General features: G+C 38.8%; 1 protein-coding gene across 1 annotated transcript in view; it reads left to right on the top strand.

The window, feature by feature from the left end:
- Positions 1–25,349, top strand: part of CYTH3 (cytohesin 3) — a 73,811-nt gene that overhangs the window by 18,637 nt on the left and 29,825 nt on the right. The window contains exons 2-5 of the mRNA XM_020799615.3: positions 17,351–17,433; positions 17,750–17,814; positions 20,053–20,119; positions 24,802–24,920. Of these exons, the coding sequence (XP_020655274.1) occupies positions 17,351–17,433; positions 17,750–17,814; positions 20,053–20,119; positions 24,802–24,920 (334 nt within the window). The remainder of the gene's footprint in view (positions 1–17,350; positions 17,434–17,749; positions 17,815–20,052; positions 20,120–24,801; positions 24,921–25,349) is intronic.

Here is a 25,349-nt window from a genome sequence, read left to right as displayed (position 1 = left end):
AGCCTGTTCTTAAAACACAATATTGAAATAATTAGATGACAAGGCTTTTATGTTTTGGGGAAATTTAGAATAAATGTTTGTTAAGTTTTTGTTTCTGAAAATAAAATCATATTTAGAAAATAACAAATGGTAAAATTTCTCCTCAGCCTGCCTCTGTCTGAAATTTATGTGATCCATTGGTAGAAAAGTTCACCGCCCTTCAAGCTGCATAAAATCTGCTTTAAGATGGGGTGAGAGGAGGGAGAAAAATGTAAGGAGTCTGGAGTTCAGTGCAGATTTAAGTCTTGAATTTAAATCTTAGGTTTGTTACTCTTACCTGTTGTTATTTAACTTCTGAATAACAGTGTGATTACAGGTTGTGTTAAATAAATTTTGAATAGTGTTCACAAGTTTTCCTGCTTTAGCTTTGTGAAACAGGATTGCTTTTATCAACTGGGGAGAGAGCAGGATGTTCCTCCTTCCCATTATCCTTGAAATCTTTTCCTTCTCCTCTCATGTACCTGTTCACATCATGACAGATCAGTGATAGCCTTCTCCAACCTATTTCTCTATAAATGTGTTCTGTTACAACTCCCATCATACCCAGTCAATATGCAGTATGAGGTATTGTGTGTATCTGTGCGTAAGTCTCCCAGAAGTACAAGCTGGATTTTGAAGAGGCAGAGGAACTAGAGACCAAATTACTAACATGCAGAAAAACATCTGCTTCATTGACTATGCAAAAGCCTTTGACTGTGTGGACCACAGCAAACTATGGCAAGTCCTTAAAGAAATGAGAGAGTCTGGCCACCTTATCTGTCTCCTGAGAAATCTATATGTGGGACAGGAAGCAACAGTTATAACTGGATATGGAACAACTGGGAAAGGAGTACGACACGGCTGTATATCGTCTCCCTGCTTATTTAACTTATATGCGGAATACATCATGCGAAAGGCTGGACTGGAGGAATCCCAAGCTGGAATTAAGATTGCCGGAAGAAACATCAACAACCGCAGATATGCAGATAATACCACTCTGATGGCAGAAAGTGAGGAGAAAATAATGAAGCTCTTAATGAGGGTGAAAGAGGAGAGTGCAAAAAATGGTCTGAAGCTCAACATCAAAAAAAAAAAAAAAGATCATGGCCACTGGTCCCAACACCTCCTGGCAAACAGAAGGGAGCAGTGACAGATTTTACTTTCTTGGGCTCCAGGATCAGTGCAGATGGTGACAACAGCCACAAAATTAAAAGACACCTGCTTCTTGGGAGGAAAGTGATGACAAACCTGGACAGCATCTTAAAAAGCAGAGACATCACCTTGCTGACAAAGCTCCGCATAGTCAAAGCTATGGCTTTTCCAGTAGCAATGTATGCAAGTGAAAGCTGGACCATAAAGAAGGCTGACTGCTGAAGAATTGATGCTTTTGATTTGTGGTACTGGAGGAGACTCTTGAAAGTCCCCTGGATTGCAAGGAGAACAAACCTATCCATTCTAAAGGAAATCAAGCCTGAGTGCTCACTGGAAGGACAGATCCTGAAGCTGAGATTCCAATACTTTGGCCATCTCATGAGAAGAGAAGATTCCCTGGAAAAGGCCCTGATGTTGGGAAAGTGTGAAGGCAAGAGGAGAAAGGGACGACAGAGGACGAGATGGATGGACAGTGTCATCGAAGCGACCAACATGAATTTGACCCAACTCTGGGAGGCAGTGGAAGACAGGAGGACCTGGCTTGCTCTGGTCCATGGGGTCACGAAGAGTCGGACACGACTTAACGACTAAACAATAACAACATACTTAAACCTATACCTATATGTTCCATCCTTTTACTTTTTTCTGTGTATCTATACCTAAACCTAAAAAATTGCCATAAACCTCCAAGACTCTCACTACCACCATGCTGCTTAGGTTTATAACAATTGTAGCCCAAAACATATAGAATGCCAGAGGCTTTCCATCCCTGTGATATTTGAAGAGAGGATGCAAATGTCCTGAATTAGCTAGAATCAAGGATAGCAGTTAGGGCAAGGCCCTTCTTATTCTTGTGCTTTAGATTTTTTTTTTTATGAAATACTGGGGCATTGATATGGAGGTGAGGTGTAGGGAGTGACATTTTTCTGTTCCCTAAGTCTTGGGCACCATTGTCCTAGCATCTACCATGTTCATCTTTTATCTATACTGATGACAAAAGCGCAGTTTACTTTCCTTTTCTCTCCCCACTCTTAATCTCTTTCTGTTTCTGTCAAGGGGTGTTTACTCAGTTTAGCTTGTAAATATTCCCATCTGAGGTTATTGAGTCCAAGCCTGTGATGCATCACATTGATTCTCCATGGGGAGGAATATGCCATTTAATGTGAGATACCGACATTCCTTATTTATGTGAAATGGTGTCAGCCTTCCCCAGATTGGAAAAACCCCTTGCATGGCACAAGGGATATGCTTCTGTTCTCATTTTCTCTTGGGAACTTTTAAGAGAGAATGAAAGAATGAGGCTGCGTTTCTGAGACATCCAATATATTCCCTTAATGAAACTCTGACTTATAACGCAAAGCACTGTTTTGGTATCCCATAAACCAGTAATAGGGGACTTCCCAGTTGGGACTTAATTTATCTGTTCTGTAATCCCTGTTGGATTTTTCACATGGTAACCCCCCTTGGTGATTATTAATCTTTCATGTGGGATTTTTTCTCAATTCTAGAAGATTGAGATACCTCTCTTAAGATTTAGTTAGTGGCAGTAAGTGCTTTAAGATGAAATATGCTGGTGTGTGATTTTTATTTATTTGTTTGTTTTGTTCCATCCTTTTACTTTTTCATCCTGTCCACTATTGAAATGTGGGCCCTGAGAATCTCTGTAAAATTGAATTGAATTCACCTCTGCCTGTTCTCCACCTTTGCTGTAAATGAGGATAAAATGTCTACACCTAGTGACGCATCATTCTTTCTACTTGGTTGGCAGATTGCTGGTTTTTCTTGCCATCGCTAGCTGCATCTTGAGATGTCCTAGATTAGGAACGTGATGGAGAACGTGTATTAATGGAGAGTTAAGGGCTTGTTTTGTCTGTGAATTGTAGCTTTGAATTTCCATTAATTGCTATGGAAACAGTGCCAACTGTCCTATGCAGACTCTTTCTGTGTAGCACAGAAAATTATCCAGAATTGTAACAACACCCTATAATAACATTTGTAAACACGCTGTCTCCTTAAAAGTGTTTCGTTAGCCATTTTATTGAAATTTATGAGATGAATTTTATTTTAAAATAGCCAGTCATTGCTTACACTCCTGAACAAATATATATATATTAGTTGGAGTTTCATTTAGATCAATTTCTAATAGCTGTATTCTCAAATTCTCTTGTTTTGTCAAGAAAAGTTTCTGTTTAGATTATAAAACATGATTACTTCTGAAGTTCCTGATAGTTTTGAAAAATCGAGATCTTTCTGAATTGGTAGACATAACAACACTTCCTTGAGAAATGGCCTGTCCAGAATGCTTTCGTGGTGATGAATAATCCAAAACTCTTTCCATCTGTAGAATGATCAAGTCTCCAACACTCTCCTTTTTGGCTACTATTTGGATTGTGTTAGTTAATGTGAAAATGAAAGATTTAATGGATGCTAGATACTGTAGTGCCAACATGCCAAAAACAGGTTTCTGTTTTTCCCCAATTCCTAGAAGAAATGTGTTGGCTGAACTGGCTATTCCTCTTGTGAGGCTACATTACACCATTGCATCATTACCATTGCTTTTGAAGTTTAGCGTACTAATATTGTTATACCTGTATAATGCCATGCTTATGTAAAACTATATTAACACAGTGATTAACACACCCCATTCTAAGTAGTAATTACAAGTTGCATTACATTTTTAGAACTAGTGCATCGCACAAGTTGTCATCCCATCAGCATAGCATGTGCATCAGCTGTTGCCACTGACCTTCATTTTGATTGTGGTTTGGAATTTTACTTCTTTAAATATTCTTAGGATACAAGTTCAAGATAAAACCCATCTGGAAATTTTGAACTGGCTGATCTGTGTTTAGAGGAATTCTGGGATAAATATATATTTGGCCTATTGCTATAATGTAGATTAAAATCAAATTCCCAAGCTATTACTGTAGTTCTGCAGGTGAAATTTTCCTCAGTGCTGGTAGAATCTGGGAAATAAAGTAAATGATTGAGTTGAGATGAAATATACTTTGAGTATTATGGTATGCTATAAAAGATAGCTTAATGATTTTGGTATCTGGCTGTGGAGCTAGAGGTTGGGAGTCCAAGTCCTCACTGTGCCTCCTGTGAGTAGACCCCAATCTGTGTAGCCTTGGAAAATTGCGCAGCCCCAGGGGGCCTTGGGGATGACAAAGCACTTCTGAGTATTCTTGAAAACCCTGAAAAGGGTTGTCATAAGTCAGAATTGACTTGACAGCACAATTCATCACCATCATCATCATCCCCTCCATGGGCACAGGCCTTGTTGAGGCAGAGGGGCTTCAGTGAGATTGAGAGCTACGCTGAAGGGTCTCCCAAGTCAGACAGGTCTCAGCTGAGAAGCCAGACCAACTGTGTCCACCAACCATCAATGATGATGAAAGGAAATAAACAGAAATCCATACTGGTTGCAAAGGTATTGCTTACCATTAAACCAAAGAACTCCAAGTTAGTGATACATGTCCAAAGTGCCTATGTATAACTAGGGAATAAATTTATATCTGATTGTGGATTCTGGGCTAAAGGCAATGCTAGTCATACTTTAAGGAGACCCGGTGAAGTGATGGGAACTTGTTAATCATAACTAACCTAATTCTATTGGAGTCACTATAACTATGGTAATATATAAAAAACTGACATATATTTATACTAATATATGGAAGTTTGGTTTATGACATAGTTGTCATAACATGTTGATAACCTTTGCTATTTATATACAGTACTAGATAATATATGTATATTTTATTGAACTACATTATAGTACATTCAGCTGCTGGACAAGGATGCACATAGATGACTGTTTCAGACAATTATTCTGATATTGTATAAGAAAGGAAGAAAGAGTCAGATTATCCCTATGCTTTCTAATTATAGAATTACTGTATAGAAAAGTGAAGTTGGAAGGGCCCTACAAGGCCATCAAGGCCAACCCCCTGCTCAGTGCAGGAATACAAACAAAGCATATCTGCCAGGTGATTATTTTAAGTTTTTCTTGAATGCCTCCAGTGTTGGAGCACTCACCAACTGCTGAGGTAACTGGTTCCACTCTTGTACTGCTCTAACAGGACATTTTTCCTGAGGATGGCTTCCTTTATCTTGAGCCCACTGTTGCATGTCCTGCACTCTGGGATGATCAAGAACAGATCTTGCCCCTCCTCTGTATGACAGCCTTTGAAATATTTGAAAAGTGCTATCATATCACCCCTCGTTCTTCTTTTCTCAACAAGTGTTGATGTCCAGAACTAGACACAGTACTCAAGGTGAGGCCTAACCAGTGCTGAGGGGGATTAGCACCTTGTGGGATTTGGAAACTACAGTATACTTCTATTAATGCAGCCTAAAATAGCATTTGCCTTTTTTGTAGCCACATCACACTGTTGGTTCATATTTAGCTTGTGATCTACGACAATTCCAAGATCCTTCTTGCTTGTAGTTTTGCTAAGCCAGGTCTTGTAACTGTGCAAGTGGTTTCTTTTTCCGAGGTACAGTACTTGCACTTATCCCTGTTGAATTTCATTCTGTTGCTTTCGGCCCAGTGCTCCATCCTATCAAGGTCATTTTGAATTTTGTTTCTGTCTTCTAAGGTATTAGCTATTCCACTGAATTTTGTATCATCTGCAAACTTGATAAGCATTCCCTGCACTTCCTCATCCAAGTTATTAATAAAAACATTGAAGAACACGGGGCTCAGGACTGAGCCTTGGGGTACCCCACTAGTTACCTCCTCCCAGTTTGAGAAGGACTCATTAATCATCACCCTCTGAGTACAATTCTGTAGCCAATTGTAGCTGACACTTGATCTATCCAGCCCACTGTAGTTAGATTGCTAATCAGGATATAATGGGGAACTTTGTCAGAAGCTTTGCTGAAGTCAAGATATACTACGTCTACAGCATTCCCTCCATCTATCAGGGAGGGTACCTGATCAAAAAACGAGATCAGATTAGTTTGGCTTCTAGTTATTACTGCATTGTTTTCTAAGTGCTTGCACAATGATTACTTTACTATCTGTTCCAGAATGTTGCCTGGGTTTGATGGCAGTCTGACTGGCCTGTAGTTCCCAGGTTCCTCTTTTTTTGCCCTTTTTGAAGATAAGGACAGCATTGGCCCTCCTCCAATCCTCTGGCACCTCCCCCGTTTCCTATCATTTCAAGAAAATAATTGATAGCAATTCTGAGAGTTCTTCAGCCAGTTCTTTTAGTACTTTAAGGTAAGTGGTTCATCCGGCCCTGGATGCAGTTCAGAGATTTGAATTTGTTCAAGCTGGTAAGGTATTCCTTGACTATTTGTTTGCCTATCAGTGAGCGTGGTACACATTTTGCTGACCTTGGAAGGATGGAAGGCTGAGTCATCCTTAAGTTCGCTACTTGAACCAGTCAGGATCAATCTCAGGTTGTGAGCGGAGGCTTGATTGTACTGTTGCAGTTTAACCTCTGTGCCAGGGGGTCACTTATAATTCAATATTATTTTAAGGAGAAATTTAAGCAGTACAGAAATCATTAGCAGCAGTAATAATACAGCGACCAGATTGACAACCTCAGTAGTATGTTATGACCAAAGTAGGCCAATTTAATTAGTGGAACCTATGTATGTTTTGATTTTTCAATTCCGCACTGATTCAGTGGCATATTCTAGTTGTGACTTTCTGCTGGATTTCAGTCGTTAAAACCAAAGTGCCTCATCGAATTCGAGTAACTTCTGAGTATACACATAACTGATTGTATTATGAAGACTGCCCTCTTCGTCTATAACAGCAGCACATCTGTCAGCAAATTAAGAAAATGAAATGTCTGTATAGTAACAGAATATTCCAATTTTACACATAACCGTTGTGCAACTTGTTGTGAGTTTCAGATGGAAAAGCATCTGGGGACAAGGATATACCGAAAAATATGTAATGGAAAACAGTTGGGAGTCCTGAGGGAAGCAGATTACAGGCAGCTTACTGAGATGAAAAACAATGTGTGCTAACAGCATCATAGAGTTCTTTCAATTTTTTTGCAGAAATTATCATAAAATACGTTCCTCTTTGCCTCTGAGATCCATTGTATCAATCACTCTTTTAGTTCTTTGGCCAACCACTATTTCTGGCTAAGCTCAAATTCTTTACGTGGGGGAAGCATCAGTGCAAAGCTGACTTTTGGCTTTAATTTTTTTTTCATTAAAAAAAAAAGACACTAGTCATTAGTACCACATGTCACCCTTTTAGTAACATGTGGTACTAATATCTTATTGGCCAGTATTTACATTTTTCTAAGACATTTTGCTGTTTTCATGGCTGAAATCTTTCTAGGTTTTTGTTTATTTGTTTGCTTGTTTCCTTGCTTTTCTGAAGAAAAAAAGCTTAGCTAGGATGCTCTGAAAGGCATTTCTTATTGGAAGTGGATGAAAACCAGGATTTTATTGCTTATCTCCCCATTTCCTCTTTGGTATGAAACATTCATTTGGGATGATCATATCTTACCTGTTCAGATGCGAAAACATTTCGATTTTCTTTTTTTCTTTTGTCCTCAAGAGGAATTGTTTGGCAGAAGCCCAAAGTGATTCCTTATTTTCCCTTTCAATTTTCTTTTCCAGACTTTGAGCTAAATCCAGTGTTCCGCTGATGCAACTTCTGGAACTTTATTTCCTTTTCTCTTTTTCTGTAACCCTTTGAGCTGCCCCAAAGCTATTCTGAACGGTCCCTCCAAAGGTTTTTCTGGTAATGCATCGGACCTGTAGTGGGTAGAATGGCAGAACCCCCTGCCTCCAGATCCAGCAGATCACCAGCATTAGACTTTATACTGAGCTTACAGTAATATGCTTGGGTTTTTAATTTGAGAAAATGACATACCGTATTTTTCCATGTATAAGATGGTACTTTTCCTAAAATCATTACACAAAAAATTGAGGGGGGTTGTTTACACGGAAGTAAGCTGAGATAGCTGAGGAGAGAACAAAACGGGACATGTCTTGCCTTTGTAAATAGGCTTCTTCCAGTCACAAGCCTTATGGAACTGACGTCAGCTAATCCTGAACAACCCAATTGGAACACACCTCATTGGAAGTGGAGCCAGTAGGTTCAGATTCAACAGAGACTAAAGATGTCCGACGTTCTGAGCCCAGAGGCTGAATCCTCAAAGTAAAGTTTTCTTAATTTGGGGGTTAGAAAAGTGAGGGGCTATCTTATAAGCAGGGGCGTGTTATAAATGGAAAAATACGGTACTTCTGCTGAATTTCCAGGGTTTTATTTATTTACAAGATTTTAGCCGTGCCATTACCAGTGGTCTCTAAGCAGCATTAAACATTATTAAAACTTTAGAAAAACATTAAAACCATTAAAACAGGCAATATTATAATAATGTTGTTGTTGTTTAGTCGTTAAGTCATATCTGACTCTTTGTTAGCACGCTAGGCCCTCCAGTCTTCCAATGCCTCCCAGAGTTTGGTCAATTTCATATTGGTCGCTTCGATGACACTGTCCAAACATCTTGTCCTCTGCCATCTCCTTCTCCTCTTGCCTTCACACTTTCCCAACATCAGGGTCTTGTCCAGGGAGTCTTCTCTTCTCATGAGATGACCAAAGTATTGGAGCCTCAGCTTCAGGATCTGTCCTTCCAGTGAGCACTCAGGGTTGATTTCCTTCAGAATATATATATTTGTTTTCCTTGCAGTCCAGGGGACTCTCAAGAGCCTCCTCCAGCACCTCCAGTAGCTTTGACTATGCGGACTTTTGTTGGCAGGGTGGTGTCTCTGCTTTTTAAGATGCTGTCTAGGCTTGTCATCGCTTTCCTCCCAAGAAACAGGCGTCTTTTAATTTCGTGGCACCATCTGCAGTGATCCTGGATCCCAAGAAAAGAAAATCTGTCACTGCTTCCATATCTTCTCCTTCTATTTGCCAGGAGGTGATGGGACCAGTTGCCATGATCTTACTTTTTTATAATAACACCCTATATTAAAGCAGTCAATTTATCATTAATAAATCCTTATACAGCCAGCTAAAGGATACTATTTACAGTGGTGCCTCGCATAGCGAGGTTAATCCGTTCCGGATTAACCTTCGCTATGCTGAAGCATCGTTGAACGGATCAAAAAAACCAATTGGAACGCATTAAACATCGTTTAATGCGTTCCAAATGGGCCAAATACTCACCGTTCAACGAAGCTTCGTAATGGCCGGCAGCCATTTTCACGCCCTCGCCTCGCTTAACGAGGGCGCGAAAACGCTGCGCGCGGCCATTTTGGGCCATTTCCGGGCTTCCGGCGGCCATTTTGGCCGCCGAACAGCTGATCGTCGGGCTTCGTTTTGCGAAGATCAGTAAGCGAAACGCTTACCAGTCTTCGCAAAGCGAATTGTGCCCTATAGGAAAAACGTTAAGCGATCGCATTAGCAATCCGAAAAAACAGATCGCTATGCGATTTCATCGTTATGCGGTGCGCTCGTTAAGCGAGGCACCACTGTAATTAAAATGCTGGCTAAACAGAAAGGTCTTTGCCTGGAACCGAAAAGCCAAAAGTGTTGGAGCCAGGCGGATCTCTATAGGGAGGGTGTTCCAAAGTAGGGGGGCAACAGCCGAGAAGGCCCTATTTTGACATGCCATCCCCCTCACCTTTTTCAGGGATGGCACCTTCAGAAAGGCCTCCTGGCCTGATCTTAGAGTAGTATCCTTTTGTTGTGAAAGGGTTGTGCCTTTACGTTGGGGGGGGTTATTTGTATACTTTAAATATTGTCTTTTAATTATATAAGTCACCTTGGGTCCTTTGTAAGGAGAAAGGTGAGGTAAAATATTTTAAATAATATTACAGATAGTGTCAAATTATTATAACAATTTAAAGTCAAGAGTTTTTTGGCCTTCAACATGGAAGGCAGCAGCTTAACAAAGATCCTTTCCCTCTTCTTAGACATGCATATCAAGTATCTTTCATTGTGGTAGAAACATCCTAGCCAATATATACAGTGGTACCTCGCAAGACGACGACCCCGTTAAATGACAAATCCGCATAACAATGACTTTTTGCTATCGCTATAGCAATTCAGAAAACAGTAATTCCAGTGGGGGATTTTTGCTGGATGTTGATTAGGTCCGTGCTTCGCGAACTGTTTGTTCGCAAGACTTTTTTTCCGCTGATTGTTGGAGTCGCAAAATGTCTGCCCTATGTTTTCTGGACCCATGCTTCGCAGGGCAGCCATTTTTTACAGCTGATTGGCACTCACATAATGGCTTCCCTGTGGGCGATCTTTGCTGGACGACAAGGTATTTTCCCCATTGGAACGCATTAAACCGGGTTTCAGTGCATTCCAATGGGGAAAGGGTTTTCGCATGACAACGATTTCGCTAAACACCAATTTCAATGGGATGGATTATCGTTGTCATGCGGGGCACCACTGTATCACATTAATCATTGAATGAGCATGAAGAATATGAGGAAAAGGTAAAGGAAGTGCAATTGTCCTGTTCAGTACTGTGAACCGAGTGGAAAGTACGTGAATGCAAAGGGAGTGGAAATGGAAGTGAAACGTAGAAAATGTGAGTTTATTCTTGCACTGTAGCATGATGGTTTTTATCTCCAGACAAAAAGAGGATGCTTCTTGCTCCTAAAGGGCCTGAACATTTAAACATGAAAAATAAAATATAAGTGTCTGCTTGAAGGGATTCCAGATAATTTCACAAAAATAGACTGTTTCAGGTCCTTCGTAACTAACAACATCTGTACTTTGTGGCTGTCATCCAAGGAATTTGCGGAGCCCTTAACATACATAACTTCCTGCACTCTCTGTGAGAAGGGAAGTGGTACAGAGGACTGCTGGCTCTGTTATGGAGTGTAAACACATAGCTTGTTTGGAACTCTATAACAGTTAGAAAACATAATTAAACATGGTTACCCTTTTATATTTAACCACTGTCCGTTTTAGTCTGTTTTTAAATGTTTATCAATTGAGTTTAATTTAGCTTACATTTAATTGCACTTTGACTATATATTTTTATGTTATTGTCATTGTGAACCACTTAGAAGGACTAAGCAGATGGGCTGAATGAATGGATGAATTAATAAATAAATATGATACTGCAGCCTGCTCTAATCAACAAAAGAGGACTCTAAATGTTGGGTTTGTGTGAAACAGATATATCATATATGATTGGGCTATAGATTGCAGTCTAACCTCATTGGACTGAAATATGCTCAGTTACATGACATTTGAGAAGGGTGAACAGGGAGAGTAAAGAACATTGAATATTTGGTTCACTGTTCCATTGAGATTTATATGTATTGTAAAGTGGTGTCCTGCAGTGGAATTTCACAGGTGGTGTCTCATTTTATGAAATACTTGTTAAGCTCTTAAGTGGCTTGCAAATGGTAACAGCTTTGTTTATAATTATTATAGAGGAGTTGGAACAGATCCTCCTGATAGGAAGAAGGATGTGCCTGTCCTGAAGCAAAGGGGGTAGAGATGGAAGAATGATAAAAGTGTTAGTTTTGTTTTAAATACTGAATTTAAAGTGAGCATTGCAAATGAGCATGCATTTGAATTGTTCAGGAAATCCTATACAACATTTATAGGAATAAATAATGCATATTTTTACGATGGCTATGTATTTCACAAACGTAAGTGCTTTTAAAAGAAACCGTTCTTTTGGACTGAACTAAATCCCTTAGCAGTTGGAAAGCATGCAAATGCAAGTAGGCAAATAGGTGCCACTTTGGTGGGAAGGTAAAGACATTCTGTGTCTCATCATGCTGGCCACATGACCACGGAAAGTGTCTATGGACAAACATCGGTTCCTTGGCTTAGAAATAAGGATAAGCACTGGCCCCTACAGTTGGACATGAATAGACATAATTGTCAAAGGGAACCCAAGTCCCTTAAAATTTCTTTGCTGTTTCGGTTTATAGCTATATTATGTGTGAATACATGGTTCATTCTCCCACTTATAGTGCAAGTACTAGTTTGCTTCAAGATGAGACCCAAAGTTTGTAATAGGATCTTTGTGTTATAAATATATACATTTCCACTTTCTAAGACTCTTGTGAGGATGAAATGTTACCTTGTGTTTTTTTAATTTTGTTTAGTTCACTATTCTTATTACCCAGACCTTCCAGAAACTAAGAGACTTCAGAGGTTAATCTACTTGAGAAGGTTTCTGTTCAGCATAGAAGCCTGTCCTGTCATCTATCAGACATGATGCAAAGCCCTGGGGTTTAGCTGAAGCTTGAAAACACGCATGTACAAAAGAACCTGTCAGTGAAAATACCAGAAAATTATCACTGTAGCTTCACTTCCTCTAAAACATTCTCATATTTAAACTATCTGGAGGATTTAATTGTATGTATTGGAACAATGCATACATGAAGACAGGAGGGCCTGGCGTGCTCTGGCGGATGGGGTCACAAAGAGTGGGACACAACCTAATGACTAAACAACAACAACAATTGGAACAATGATAAGCATTAGATAGGAGGGTGCTTTAGGCACCTGATTGAGGAGCTAGAGGTTGGCTGTTTGACTCTCCACTGGGCCTCCTAGAGAGGGAACAGCAGAAGGTCTGGCCTTAGAAAGCCAAGGTAAAACAGCAGGAGTAAAGGGACACTAGTTCAGGGAACTTCATAAGAGGTTGATCAGGAGCTTTTAAAATGTGTATCCAAACAATTTTCTTTGAAACCCAGCTTTCTAAAGTCAGACCTTTTGATTTAGTAGTTTTGTTGATAAAACATTTGAAACCCAGATAAAAATGCTATCAATAAAACATTGATTACCATTTTTTTCCGTGTATAAAATGTTACTTTTTCCTTAAATAATTTGAGAAAAAATTGAGGGTTGTTTTATACACAGAAGGCAGCTCTTTACTGCTGCCTTTTGCGAAGGCATGGGGCTTCCTTCCTTTTTGCTAAGCTCCGTGCCTTCTCAAAAGGCAAGGGCACACTGGGCTTAGCAAAAAGGAAGGATGGGGAGGCGTAGCTCCCTTTTTGCTAAACTCCATGCCTTCTCAAAAGGCAAGGAAAAGCGGCAGTTACTTTGACAGCCATTTGCCTCGCCTTTTGCCAAGACACAGCGCTTAGCAAAAAGGGAGCCCTTTGATCCCCACTTTTTCTAATTTGGGGTTAGAAAAGGGTGGGCATCTCATACATTGGGTCATCTTATAAATGGAAACATATGGTACTTGTTGATTCTACTTTTTTCATTCAGAATTAAAACAGATTTACTTAACTTTTTCTGGTAGAAAACTTTTTTAATGAGCTTTGGCCCTAGGGAAAAAATTCTTATGTAACAGTATTGTGATGACATCAAGTAATACTTCAGTTGTTTGGTCATTTGAGTTGAAACAGCTTATGACCAAGTGCAGGAAATCTTTTTGTTTTCATTCTTGCAAGAATAACCTTGACCTTTCCATTGAAATACTTCCTGTTCAAAAGTACTGGATTACAAAACTGCTGGCAGGAGTTTGACAGTTAGGAAATAATTTTATGTTTGAGACTACATTCCTATGGAAACCTTTGCTAACCTATATCAACATAAAGAAGCAGCCAGCATTCTAATATCCAGGTAGTTTGTGCAGTCCTTTTTAAACACATTTTCAGTGTCATATCACACAAAACTTGAGTTGGATTGGGCATGTAAAAATTAGTTATGTCAGCAGAAACAGAGCCATAAATGAGATAGTAGTCTGACGCCTTCATATGTTGATTATTTCTGTGAAAATTTCAGTAGCTAGATGTCATGTATATTTATTTATTTCATTTACTTCATCTTGTCTCATTTGTGGGCTGCCTTTTTCCTCATGAGGGGACTCAATGTGGGTCACAATGCCAAAACAAGTAACATTAAAAATACAATAAATCACACATTAAAAAGCAATTAAACCATAATAACAACTATTAAATCACATTAAGTGATTACGATATTTAAAACTTTAAAAGCAAACAAGCATCCAGGGACTCTATAACGGCTATTAAAAGTGTGTCTGAAGAGGTGGGTCTTCAACTGCCAGCAGAAGGATAAAAGGGAGGTGGGCTAACCCTGTGGGAGAGGGTTCCACGACCTGGGCTCAGGCACAGAGAAAGCCCTCTGGTACTTCCCTGTCAGACGTCCCTGCGATGGCAGGGAACCAAGAGTGGGGCCTCCTTTGATAATCTTAAGAGCCAAGAAGGCTCATATTAGGAGATACGGTCCCTGAAAATGCCCCAAGACAAGCAGTCTGACAGCTGCATTTTCAATCAACTCAAGTTTCTGAGCCAGCTTCAAAGGCGGCAACCCCACATAGAGGGCATTACAGTAATCCAAGTGGGATGTAGTGAAGTCACGTGTCACTGTAGCTAAATCAGACATCTCAAAGGATGAATGAAGATGGCACACCAGTTTTAGCTGTGCGCTCCTTGCCACCACTGAAATCAGAGTTGTCCCCATGTGCCCTGAAAGAGGAAAGTGGATGTCTATAGCAAAAGCATTAGCATTTTTTTGTGAGGGAGAGGAGAGTGTGAGGTCCTGGGGGGGCACACAAGGTTGCTGGGGGCTATTGCTGGATACCTGGAGAGCTACATACAACTTTCAGGCCACACTTTGCCCACCAATGCTCTGGGTGATGACATGCAACTCGCAGTATGCCTGCCCTCCTGGCTGTGCTGATTAAAAGTGATGGGAGCAGCAATCAGTCAGGAAGCTGCCCTTTGCCCTCTTGTGTTCTGTATCTTACATTATATGGCTGGCAGCTGTCTCTAGAGTAGCCTTCTTTAGATTACCTAGCTCTCCCCTCTGTTGTGTAAATGTTCTACTTCTTATGGGTGTTTATCATATTGTGGTCTATGGCTTCAAGTTTTTTGCAGTAGTGAACTGACATGTCTTATGGGATTCCATTCCCATGAAATTTCTATACCTCATTACACAACCACACCATCAACATAGAAATCGAGGCTGATATGCTGTTTCAGGTTTTATTCTTTTATAAAGAGGAAGCATCCATTTTTGTACAAATGTATTTTAAATTGATGGACTCTTCACTCAAATTTTTCTGTTCTTGCAGTAGTATTATTGTTGTTTTTTAAGATGGGTTATGTAGAAATAGACATAATAATTTATTCTGTGCAGCAAACATGATGTTTAATTCCACTGAAAAATCATTTAATTCATATTACCCTATTTTCCCGCGTATAAAATGACACTTTTCCCTTAAATAATTTGAGAAAAAATTGAGAGTCATTTTATACACGAAGGGCAGCTTTTACCACTGTCTTTTGCAAAGGTACAGGGCTTAGCAAAAAGGAAAGGGGGGTGTTGCTCTCTTCCTTTTTGCTAAGCTCCATGCCTTCTCAAAAGGCAAGGAAAAGTAGCAGTCACTTTGACAGCCACTTTCCTTGCCTTTTGCCAAAGCACGGGGCTTAGCAAAAAGGAAACCCTTTGATCCCTGCTTTTTCTAATTTGGGGTCAGAAAAGCGGGGGTCGTCTTGTACTTTGGGTTGTCTTATAAATGGAAAAATACGATAGTAAGAGCAAGTTAGATCACCTGGCAATTCATTTCTCCCTTCAACAGCTCTGGGGTTGGGGGCGTTGGACCCTAGTGTAGTTCAAAATCCATGTATAACTCTTATGCTGTCAAAAAAGTAACTACAAAGCATAAACAGTGGATTCACACACTCTCTCTATGGTTCTCTTCCATAGCATTGACAATCGTTTTCATAGCGTACTGTGTGTATGAGCTTTAAAGATCCTTATGGCCCCCTGATCTTGAGGCTGAATTAGAGGCAATGTATTTGGCGGCAAGTAAACCACTTTGCTGCCTTCAGTGTTTAACTCATGTGGTTCTGGGTGGCCAGGGGCACACTATTTATTGAACATTCATTTATTGGAATATTTATTTATTGAAAAAAAATCTGTGTATAAACAAAACTGTGCCTCTTAAACCCATGCGATTCAAGGTACTTCATCATGCTTCGTAGCTATGTTTCTAATCCTATTGTTTGTTCTATTCAGAATTCCAAAGATAAAAATATTATGAATCCTTCCAGTTGGAGCTTACTACCAATTGTGAATGATGTCTTGTAATTAAACGCACAAAGGGAGAGATGGAAGAATAGTAGTTAAATTTATTCCCTATTTCTCTTTAGTTTTCTAAATGCATGTATTTTTAAATAAATACATATGTTGTTTAAAATTACCTTTATTTGACATGCTTTTCCCTCAGTGCAGAACAATGTAGCATGTTAATTATTTCAGAATTTGTATTTCACAAAGTTAGAGGCATAAACTCCTTTAAACCATTTTCAGCTGAGTGAACCGATTTCAAATTACTCAGTACTGTACATGCTGTTTGAGAAGTGCTAAGACACTTGTTTGCTAACTATAGATAGTATTGAGTTCTGTATGGAAGAATGAGAGAGTCAACAACTTCTGGCTGTCTCATTCTTCCATACAGATCTAAATATTATCTATAATTAGCAAACAACAGTTGGAATGGGAAGAACTTCTCACAACTGGTAAAGTCTTCCCTTCAGGAACCAAGTTGTGAAATATGCAGTATTTCCTGCAATTTACAGGGTAATCCATGGTTTAAAGGAACCAAAGTTTGGAGATAATAGCAAATTATTGTTTGTTTCTGATCTCGTGGTGGATGTGCCATGAAAAGTTTGTTTCTGATCTCATGGTGGATGTGCCATGGAAAAGGGAAAGCCACCTTTGAATGCATGTGTCAGTAGCTTCATTCAGATGATCTTTTTTCCTGATCAGTTTAGCCCCTTTTTAATGGAAGCAAGCAAAGAAAGGAAAACTTCTAATTATCAATACTTCTCAATTTTATTCCGGCAGCAGCAATAATGGCTAGTGCTGCATTTAATGAGAAGATAGTGGCTTGAACATAATTGGATATAAAAGAAGTACTCGAGCTAACCAAGATCATTTTAATTTTAATTGTGTTATTTCTGAAGCATGGTATATAGTATGCACCCTACACAAAAGCAGGTTATATTTCATAGTGGGAGGTTACACATCATTCATATTCAAACCTGAAGAGATTACTCTAATTGCTAGTTCATTTTTGGTTCTGTAACTTACACTACCGTTTTCCCTATGCTTAGACACTGTGACTGCCGTCTGTGTTTCATTGACAAATCATACTGATGTGAACACGTTTTTTCCTTGTAAGATATTGGTACCGCCCTAAATTAATGACATGTAATTGTGTGTTTTTCCCCACAGTTCCCAGTGACCTTTCTGTGGAGGAGAGAGAAGAGCTTTTAAATATTCGCCGTAGGAAAAAAGAATTAATTGATGATATAGAGGTAATAATTTCCTTTAAATAAAGTAGTCTTCCTCCTGAAGACTTGTCTACATAATCCAAAGATACTGTTTTCAGTAATTACTATTAGGATAAGGTGTACTAGCTGCTGTACCGCTGCAGCATCATAAAAAATGATGTCATGCTGGTGGGATTTGCATAATATAACATTTCAAATAAATTTATTGGAACAGATGTTTGTTGTAGGAATGTTCCATTTCTAACTTTTTTAAAAAAGAAACTGATGACCGTCCCAGTAAAATCATGTGTTCATTGGAAATGTTGTTTAATGTTGCTTTGTATTCTCTTTTTTTCAACAGAGGTTAAAATTTGAAATTGCAGAGGTTATGACAGAAATTGATAACTTGACAAGTGTGGAGGAAAGGTAAGTCAACTCTGACATGTGTATTTTATGGAAAGGCGGTTTCTGTTTCAAGTAATTGTTATGAGACTTGCACAAATAGCCTTTTGACAGTAACAGCTGAGAAGTTGATCTTGCAGGAGTCACGGTTTTATAGCTAATACATTGCATATTTAGAGCCAAGATACACAATGTATCAGCTATACAACTAATACCTGGGGTGTGGACCTGTAACTCAAAGCACTGTTAGCTGAATGCTACTAATTCCTTCGAATTGTAGCATACAAATATATATTTGGAACAGGTTACAACAATTCATGTTAAAGTCAGCAGTCACTATGAGCTTTGTGGTGGTATTCTAAGGTGACCTTGGACAGGGCAGTGGGTAACCTGTGGGCAACCTTTTGGCCTCTATCAATTTTTGCAATCTCAGGAGCCTTTCTCTCTCTTGAAATATATTTTCTGTTAAAACGTGCAGAAGATCAAACTCCAACAGTTGTTGCTTTCCTTTAGAGGAAGGTGATTGGCTGCCAATGGCCTTGTTTGGATTTATCTATCTATCTGTCTATCTGTCTATCTGTCTATCTGTCTATCTATCTATCTGTCTATCTATCTATCTGTCTATCTATCTATCTATCTGTCTATCTATCTATCTATCTATCTATCTATCTATCTATCTATCTATCTATCTATCTATCTATCTATCTATCTATCTATCTATCTATCTATCTATCTATCTATCTATCTATCTATCTATCTATCTATCTATCTATCTATCTATCTATCTATCTATCTATCTATCTATCTATCTATCTATCTATCTATCTATCTATCTATCTATCTATCTATCTATCTATTTATTTTATATCCCACCTGTCTAGCCAGCTAAGACCACTCTATGCTGCCCACTCTACCCAAAGGTCTCTGGGCGGCTTACAACAATTAAAATACAATAAAAAAGATAAAACCATTAAAATACAATTAAAATATATATTCTAAAAATTGCCATCAGGACCCAGAGTTGATATTATTTCTATTTATAAGCATGAGGAATTAAAAAGCAGAAGTAGGACAGGTCCTGGGTAGGAAATAGCTTGTGTCCAAAACACTGAAAGTCATAGCCAGTCAGTGCAAAGCATTGATGTGGAATTTGTGGCCCTCCGGATGTTAGACTACAACAATCCTAAACTGTTGGTGATGCTGGCTGGTGGGAGTCTAGTAACATCTGGAAGACTGCAAGTGTTCCCACTATAAAGCTATTGCATTGTATTAAATCGTCTGGAAAGGCAGTGCGATTTTTATTACTGTGGCAACCTAAAGAACTCTCAGCCACCCCTGAGCTAGGCAGATGTTCTTGTGTCTAGTATCTGACTGCACTGTTTCCACAGGATCCTCTGCCTGTTACCTTACACATGATACCACGGTATCTGTTATTGTGCGCTGCCACTTCAGAGCTGTGCAAAGTCTGCAGATGCTGCGCATTTCCTATTAGTATCAGACTTGAATCTTTATCCAGTAGAACACAAAGTGTCACATTGAAAAGGAATTAAATCGTATCTGAATCTTGGCAGATCAACATTATCCTTCTATGTTGTCTGTCATTTGCAGCATTGAAGTATTCTCCCTTCTACTGACTGTGTTGCTCTGATCCATCTTGGTGTGTAGCAGATAAAATGCATCCTGTATAATGCTGTGCAATTACAGTCAGCTCTGCCACACTATCTTCTGTCTTGATGTCTGAGCTGTAAAATATCTTTTTGTAAAGCCACTGGCATAGCGTGTGATGCTACTGGTAAAGAGCAGGACACTCCCACTGCTTCTCTGGCATCAAATCTTCTGCTCGTTCAGCTACTACAGCACTATGTGCTAATGGAGCAGAAGACTTGAATGCATTTGCCAGTACAGTGGCTCAAAGGATTGCATTGTTAATTGGCTTGGATTGAAATAATCCAGTTTAGCTGGTTTGTGGGTTAAAACCATATGCTTCTTAATGCTGCCCTTGCTCAAATGCATGTCAGAGGATTTAAGTGCCATTTATTTGAAACTTTTTAAAATACAAGGGCCACTGTGAATTATTTTCTCAGGTTACTATCTCTTTCACATTACCCTTGGTGTCCTTTGAATTTTAGCTGTACAGGATGAACTTTTTTTAAAAGTAAAGCATGTAAATATTCTAGATGTTTAAGAAAATATTTCTATGCGGTAATTTAGTAATGGTTTTCCTTTTATTCCTCCTTCCACCCTTATCTTCCAAATAAATAGCAAAACTACACAGAGAAATAAGCAAATAGCTATGGGAAGAAAAAAATTCAACATGGATCCCAAGAAGGTAGAATATTATTATAAACTGTTTCTTCTTTAAGAATATGGAACATTATTGTATACTTCTATATCTCATTTGCTCTTTTTGCACATTATATTATTATTTCCCTCAGGAATGGCTTTGCCAATAATACTGTCATTTTGTTTTCTGTTTGTCTGCCCTAAAATCTAAGTATATCTAAAGCCTTGTGTTTTTTTAAATAATTATTTCCTTTGTTTCAGAGAAATGAGCCAGTGGGTTAGATTTCAGATAGTGACAGTTTCCTTAACTCCTAATGATTACAGTTGTTGCCGGAAATACAGTTGGCATGCATTGTGTCTTTCACAGTGAAATTTGCCTCTTGCTTTGTTATTTCCAAAAGCAGTTGATTGTTGGTATTCATATCCCAGCTGGATAATTGTGAAAGTTTCTCTGTGGTATTGCTCATCAGAGGAAGGGGGAGCAGAGCAAACTATTTCCTGGACTCAAAATAGCTTCTCAGACTGATAAAATGGCATTGGGTTTACCCTGCTAAAATAGGTTACAGTTGTTGAGCAGATTTTTCTTACTTGGCAGCAGGCTATTCTTCTGCTGTTGTTCTTTCTGAAACCTAGCTGTGCCTAAATATACGTTTCTCTTGTCAATAACTGTTTTATTTTTATTATTCTAGTCCATCCAAAACTTTGTTTGAGCTCCTCACTTCTTTGCTTTACAAATCATGTGGATTTCTTTTCAGCAACATACTGCTTAAAATCACACGATTTTAAAACAGCAATAAGACTAGCAATAACATTACTCTAAAGCTCATTAAAACCCAGTAAAATGTAAATGAACCTGTCCCTTGTCAGGATATAAAGAATGGAGGGAACTGTCATAACCTTTGCGGTAGGTCAGCTATCATACCAATTTTGGTACTGTCTAAATAAATCCAGGAGGACCACTGGAGTCAAGTTCTTCCTTCCTTCCTTTTGTTGTTGTTGTTTAGTCATTTAGTTGTTTAGTCATGTCCAACTTACTTGTGCACAAAATTCCCTCCCTTTCTCTTTTCCATGTAGTAACTTGTCTTTTCATTTGAATCAGTAAATTACCTTCAAAGCAGTTTTGGAAACTTGATCTTGGTTATCATTCCTGGTTTGCAAGAGAGCACAAACATTAGTTTGTCCATTTTGATGAAATAGCACACTGTGATTTCCCACAAACCAGACAGGAAGAGAATTGCAGAGCATGAGGGGAGATGGGAGAGAATAGATGATCCCAAGAATCTCATAAAGCCTCATTCATGTACAGTAGTGCCCCGCATAGCGACGATAATCCATGCAGCAAAAATGGCTGCAAAGCGATTTCGTCGCTATGCGAAAATAAAAAGCTCATAGGAATGCATTAAAACCCGTTTAATGTGTTCCTGTGGGCTTAAAACTCACATTAAAGTGAAAATCCTCCATACGGTGGCCATTTTCGCTGCCCAGTAAGTGAGGAATCTGGGCGGAAACACAGCGGGCGCCCATTTTTTTTACCCAGTGGCCATTTTGGAACAGCCGATCAGCTGTTAAAAAATCATCACTATGCGATAATCGGTAAGCGAAACAGCGAACCGATCATCGCAAAGCGATTTTTACCCATTTAAAGCATCGCAATGCGATCGCAATAGCAATCGCAAAATCTTCGTCGCTATGCAGATTCGTCGTTAAACAGGGCGCCCGTTAAGCAAGGCACCACTGTACTACCAAAATATGCTGTTGTGTTATTTCTGTATTATCTCACATGTTTGTGTTCCCATGTCAAAATTAATAGATTCAATTAGAGACAGATGTATTGATTTCAAGACTAACACATTATATATATAGCCTGTTAACTATATAGTCTGATGAAATATAACACATGTTTAGATTATAATATAGTACATTATATTTTGGGTTCTATATAATTTTTGATACTAATATTCACAAAAATCTAATGCTTCAGCTGTCATTATTTAAATACTGTTAACATTTATCAGATGATGCAGTTTTAATGACATTATGTTATCTATTTTTCCTATCACTTCACAAAGAAATTTCCCATATCATGTCCTTTGACAGGTTGCCACAATGAAAAGACATATGTTGTGTTAGGAGCAAATTATCTCTGTAATTTATATCTTGAGGGCTAATATGGGATAGATAATAGCTTGTATCTATTTATGTTTGAGTTTTTTAATAATTAAAAATCCAAGAAGCTATGAACATTAATTAGTAATATAACTGCATTTAATAAGTGTTAAGAAATAAAAGAGAAAGAAGAAATGTCAGAGATTAAAAATAGGTTTATTTATTTATTTATTACATTTATGGTCATTGTAAGTATATACATACAACGAAATTCACACAGACACCCAGAGACCAGATCCACATGCACACACAACAAAAATCCTGAAGCACTCCCCACCTACTAAAAATCCCCCACTAAAAACACAAACATCTGCACCACAGGCTAAGTAACACTGTCCAACTGTTCACTGCTGATGGTCTTTAAGTTCATTATTAAGTGCAATTATAGCTCTGGGATAAAAACTATTCAGAAAATGTGTGGTCCGAGTCTTAATTGTTCTGTATCTTCTGCCAGACGGCAACAGTTCAAAGAAGTTGTGAGCAGGATGGGAAAAGTCTCTAAGGATGCTGTGTGACTTCCTCAGACAGCGGGATGTGAAGATGTCATCCAGGGTTGATAGCTGGAGCCTGATGATATTCTGGGCAATTTTAATGGTTCTCTGTAGAGCTTTTTTGTCCACTACAGAGCTGCTCCCAAACCATATGAGAATGCCATAGGTTAGGACACTCTCAATGGTACTACGATAGTAAGACAGAAGTAAATGCTGAGATAAATTTAACTCCCGAGCATTCTCAGGAAATACAGCCTTTTCTGTGTCTTCTTCACTGCAGGATAACAAACATTGCTATTTCTTTTTGGATGGTCCTGTCCATTCTGGGATTGGGTTATCCAGATATCTCCAACAACATAGTCTTAGCATAGTCAGAGGGCAAAGGAGACCTTTATGGTAGAGTATTCAGGATGTTATGAGGGTGTGTACCCATATATCTCTCCACTGGCAGCAGCAAAATGTAAGAAAGAGGCACAAGTAAGGTGTCCTCAAGCCAGTTGACTAGTTGGCTCTGCAGCCAGAGACTCAGACCAGATGGGTGACAAAACTAGCTACAGCCATCAACTATTTTGTTAATAGTTTTGTCAACCATGGAGGCAGATAATTTGAATAAGAACATTAGGTGGAGTGGGGTAAGAGCATGGGAATTGACCGTTGTTGAGTACACCACTGCCTTGTGTGAGTTGACAGAAGCTGTAGGGACTCAGTGTTAACGAGTCGTCCTGAAAGCAGCCACTGGCCTGCTGTTTTGGCAGTTTTTCAGTTTAATTTGGAAAATCTATTCTATGACCTATGAATACATTATTGTTGTTTTGACCACTTTGGTTGTACACTTTCACCACTTTAAAAATAAGTACAAATAGTAATATATACACAAGCACAGTGCCAGCTTAACAAACACAGTGACAGCAGAGGAAAAAGTACAAATACAGTACAAACACATTCATTAAAATAATAAGTTAAAAGCAAAATACAAAAAGATTGACATGTACACATAATTTCAATTAAAAATAATAACAATTCATGTCTCTGTTTTATAATATTTATTGTTTTTAGTTATGACCATCCAATTTCAAACAGTTTTTAATAATTTTTGAATTTTTTTTTATCATGTATCTTATTTGGTCTGGGACCATAAATAAAGATTGAATTGAATTTTTTTAAAGTCATTTCAATTTATTGTGTGGATTTTCAGATACTCCCTCTTTAACATCTGGGCATTGTTACGTACTAGTGGAATCTGATGTTACAGCTTCCTAAACAGCTTCCAAAGTTTTCCTTGTGCCTGTATCAGAGGAATAGTGATCGTGGGCAAGCTCAAGAGTTGTTCAGTCACTAAATGGAGATACAGCATTGCTTGTGTGCAGGAAAGCACAGCCAGTAACTCCTCCTAATATAGTTATTGGGAAGAAGCTGGAAACTACCATTGCTAACTCATTAAATGTGTTGACTCCACCTAACTAACCACCCACCCTACTCTTTCAATGTTACATTAACTTCTCTGTCTGCATTTGAATGGAATGGAGAAGCGACAGGGTAGTCTAGTGGACTAACTCTCTCTCTCTCTCTTTCTCTGTGTGTATGTGTGCTTGTGTGTGTGTCCTTGTGTGTGTGTGTGTGTGTGTGTGTGTGTGTGTGTGTGTGTGTGTGTGTGTGTAAAAACATGCATGTGTATTTCACAGCCTGGGAATCTGCTTATCTTGTTTCTGCTATCTTTAAAGCAGGTACCACTCCCACGTGACTGATACTTGGGAATTCTGATTCAAGGAAACCAGAGTAACTGCTGCTCTCATTGATTTTCTCACAAGTACTGCTGGCTCCAGATACCTCCACCCTAGATGCCCATTATCATTTCTTAATAATGAGGCTTCACTGATCCAAGCACAAGATTTTTTTAAAATGCCTTTGTCAACAGTATGCAAAAGAGTATTATTATTGTACGCAACTATATGCAAAGTTATCTTCCACATGACATGGGCATAATAGTTTTATGTCCCAGTGTTTTCAGACCATATAGTTCTTGTGAAGAGGAAAACTGTTGAATTTCTTTCTTCCTTTTTGTGCTTGTTAGGGAATCCAGTTTCTCATAGAAAATGACCTCTTGCAGAATACTCCTGAAGACATTGCACAGTTCCTTTATAAAGGAGAAGGGCTCAATAAAACTGTCATTGGAGATTATCTTGGTGAAAGGTAAGCAAACCAAATGCGTGGGTGTGATGTTAAACAACTGGATGTGGGAAACCTTGCTTTGTCTCTTGCTCTCTTTTTCCTTGAGTATAGAACATTAGCTTAGCTTCGAGGATACAAACACTCATCCACCCAGGCATGTACCAACACAAGGGAAATAAGAATGCCAGAAATGACTCTCAAAATCACCATGAAAATGTAATTCCACTAGAGCCCTGATGAAAAAATACTTTGAAAAAGATTTATGCCCAGAGCAATATAATGGCCACAGTCTAAAAATTGCACTGGGAGCTACGTATATCCAAGTGGAAGCCTATGGCAGAGGTTTCTCCCTGTTACCTGACCCTGTTACCTGGTGTCAGAAGATTCAAACTGGGACCTCTACATGTTTTCCAATTGCTCTCCAACTTATTGGATGGACTTTCTCCTATT

Source organism: Pogona vitticeps, chromosome 13 (genome assembly GCF_051106095.1).
Source record: "Pogona vitticeps strain Pit_001003342236 chromosome 13, PviZW2.1, whole genome shotgun sequence".
In the NCBI taxonomy this organism is placed as follows: domain Eukaryota; kingdom Metazoa; phylum Chordata; class Lepidosauria; order Squamata; family Agamidae; genus Pogona; species Pogona vitticeps.
The sequence above is the reverse complement of the archived record's forward strand: the minus strand, read 5'-3'. Positions and strand labels throughout refer to the sequence as shown.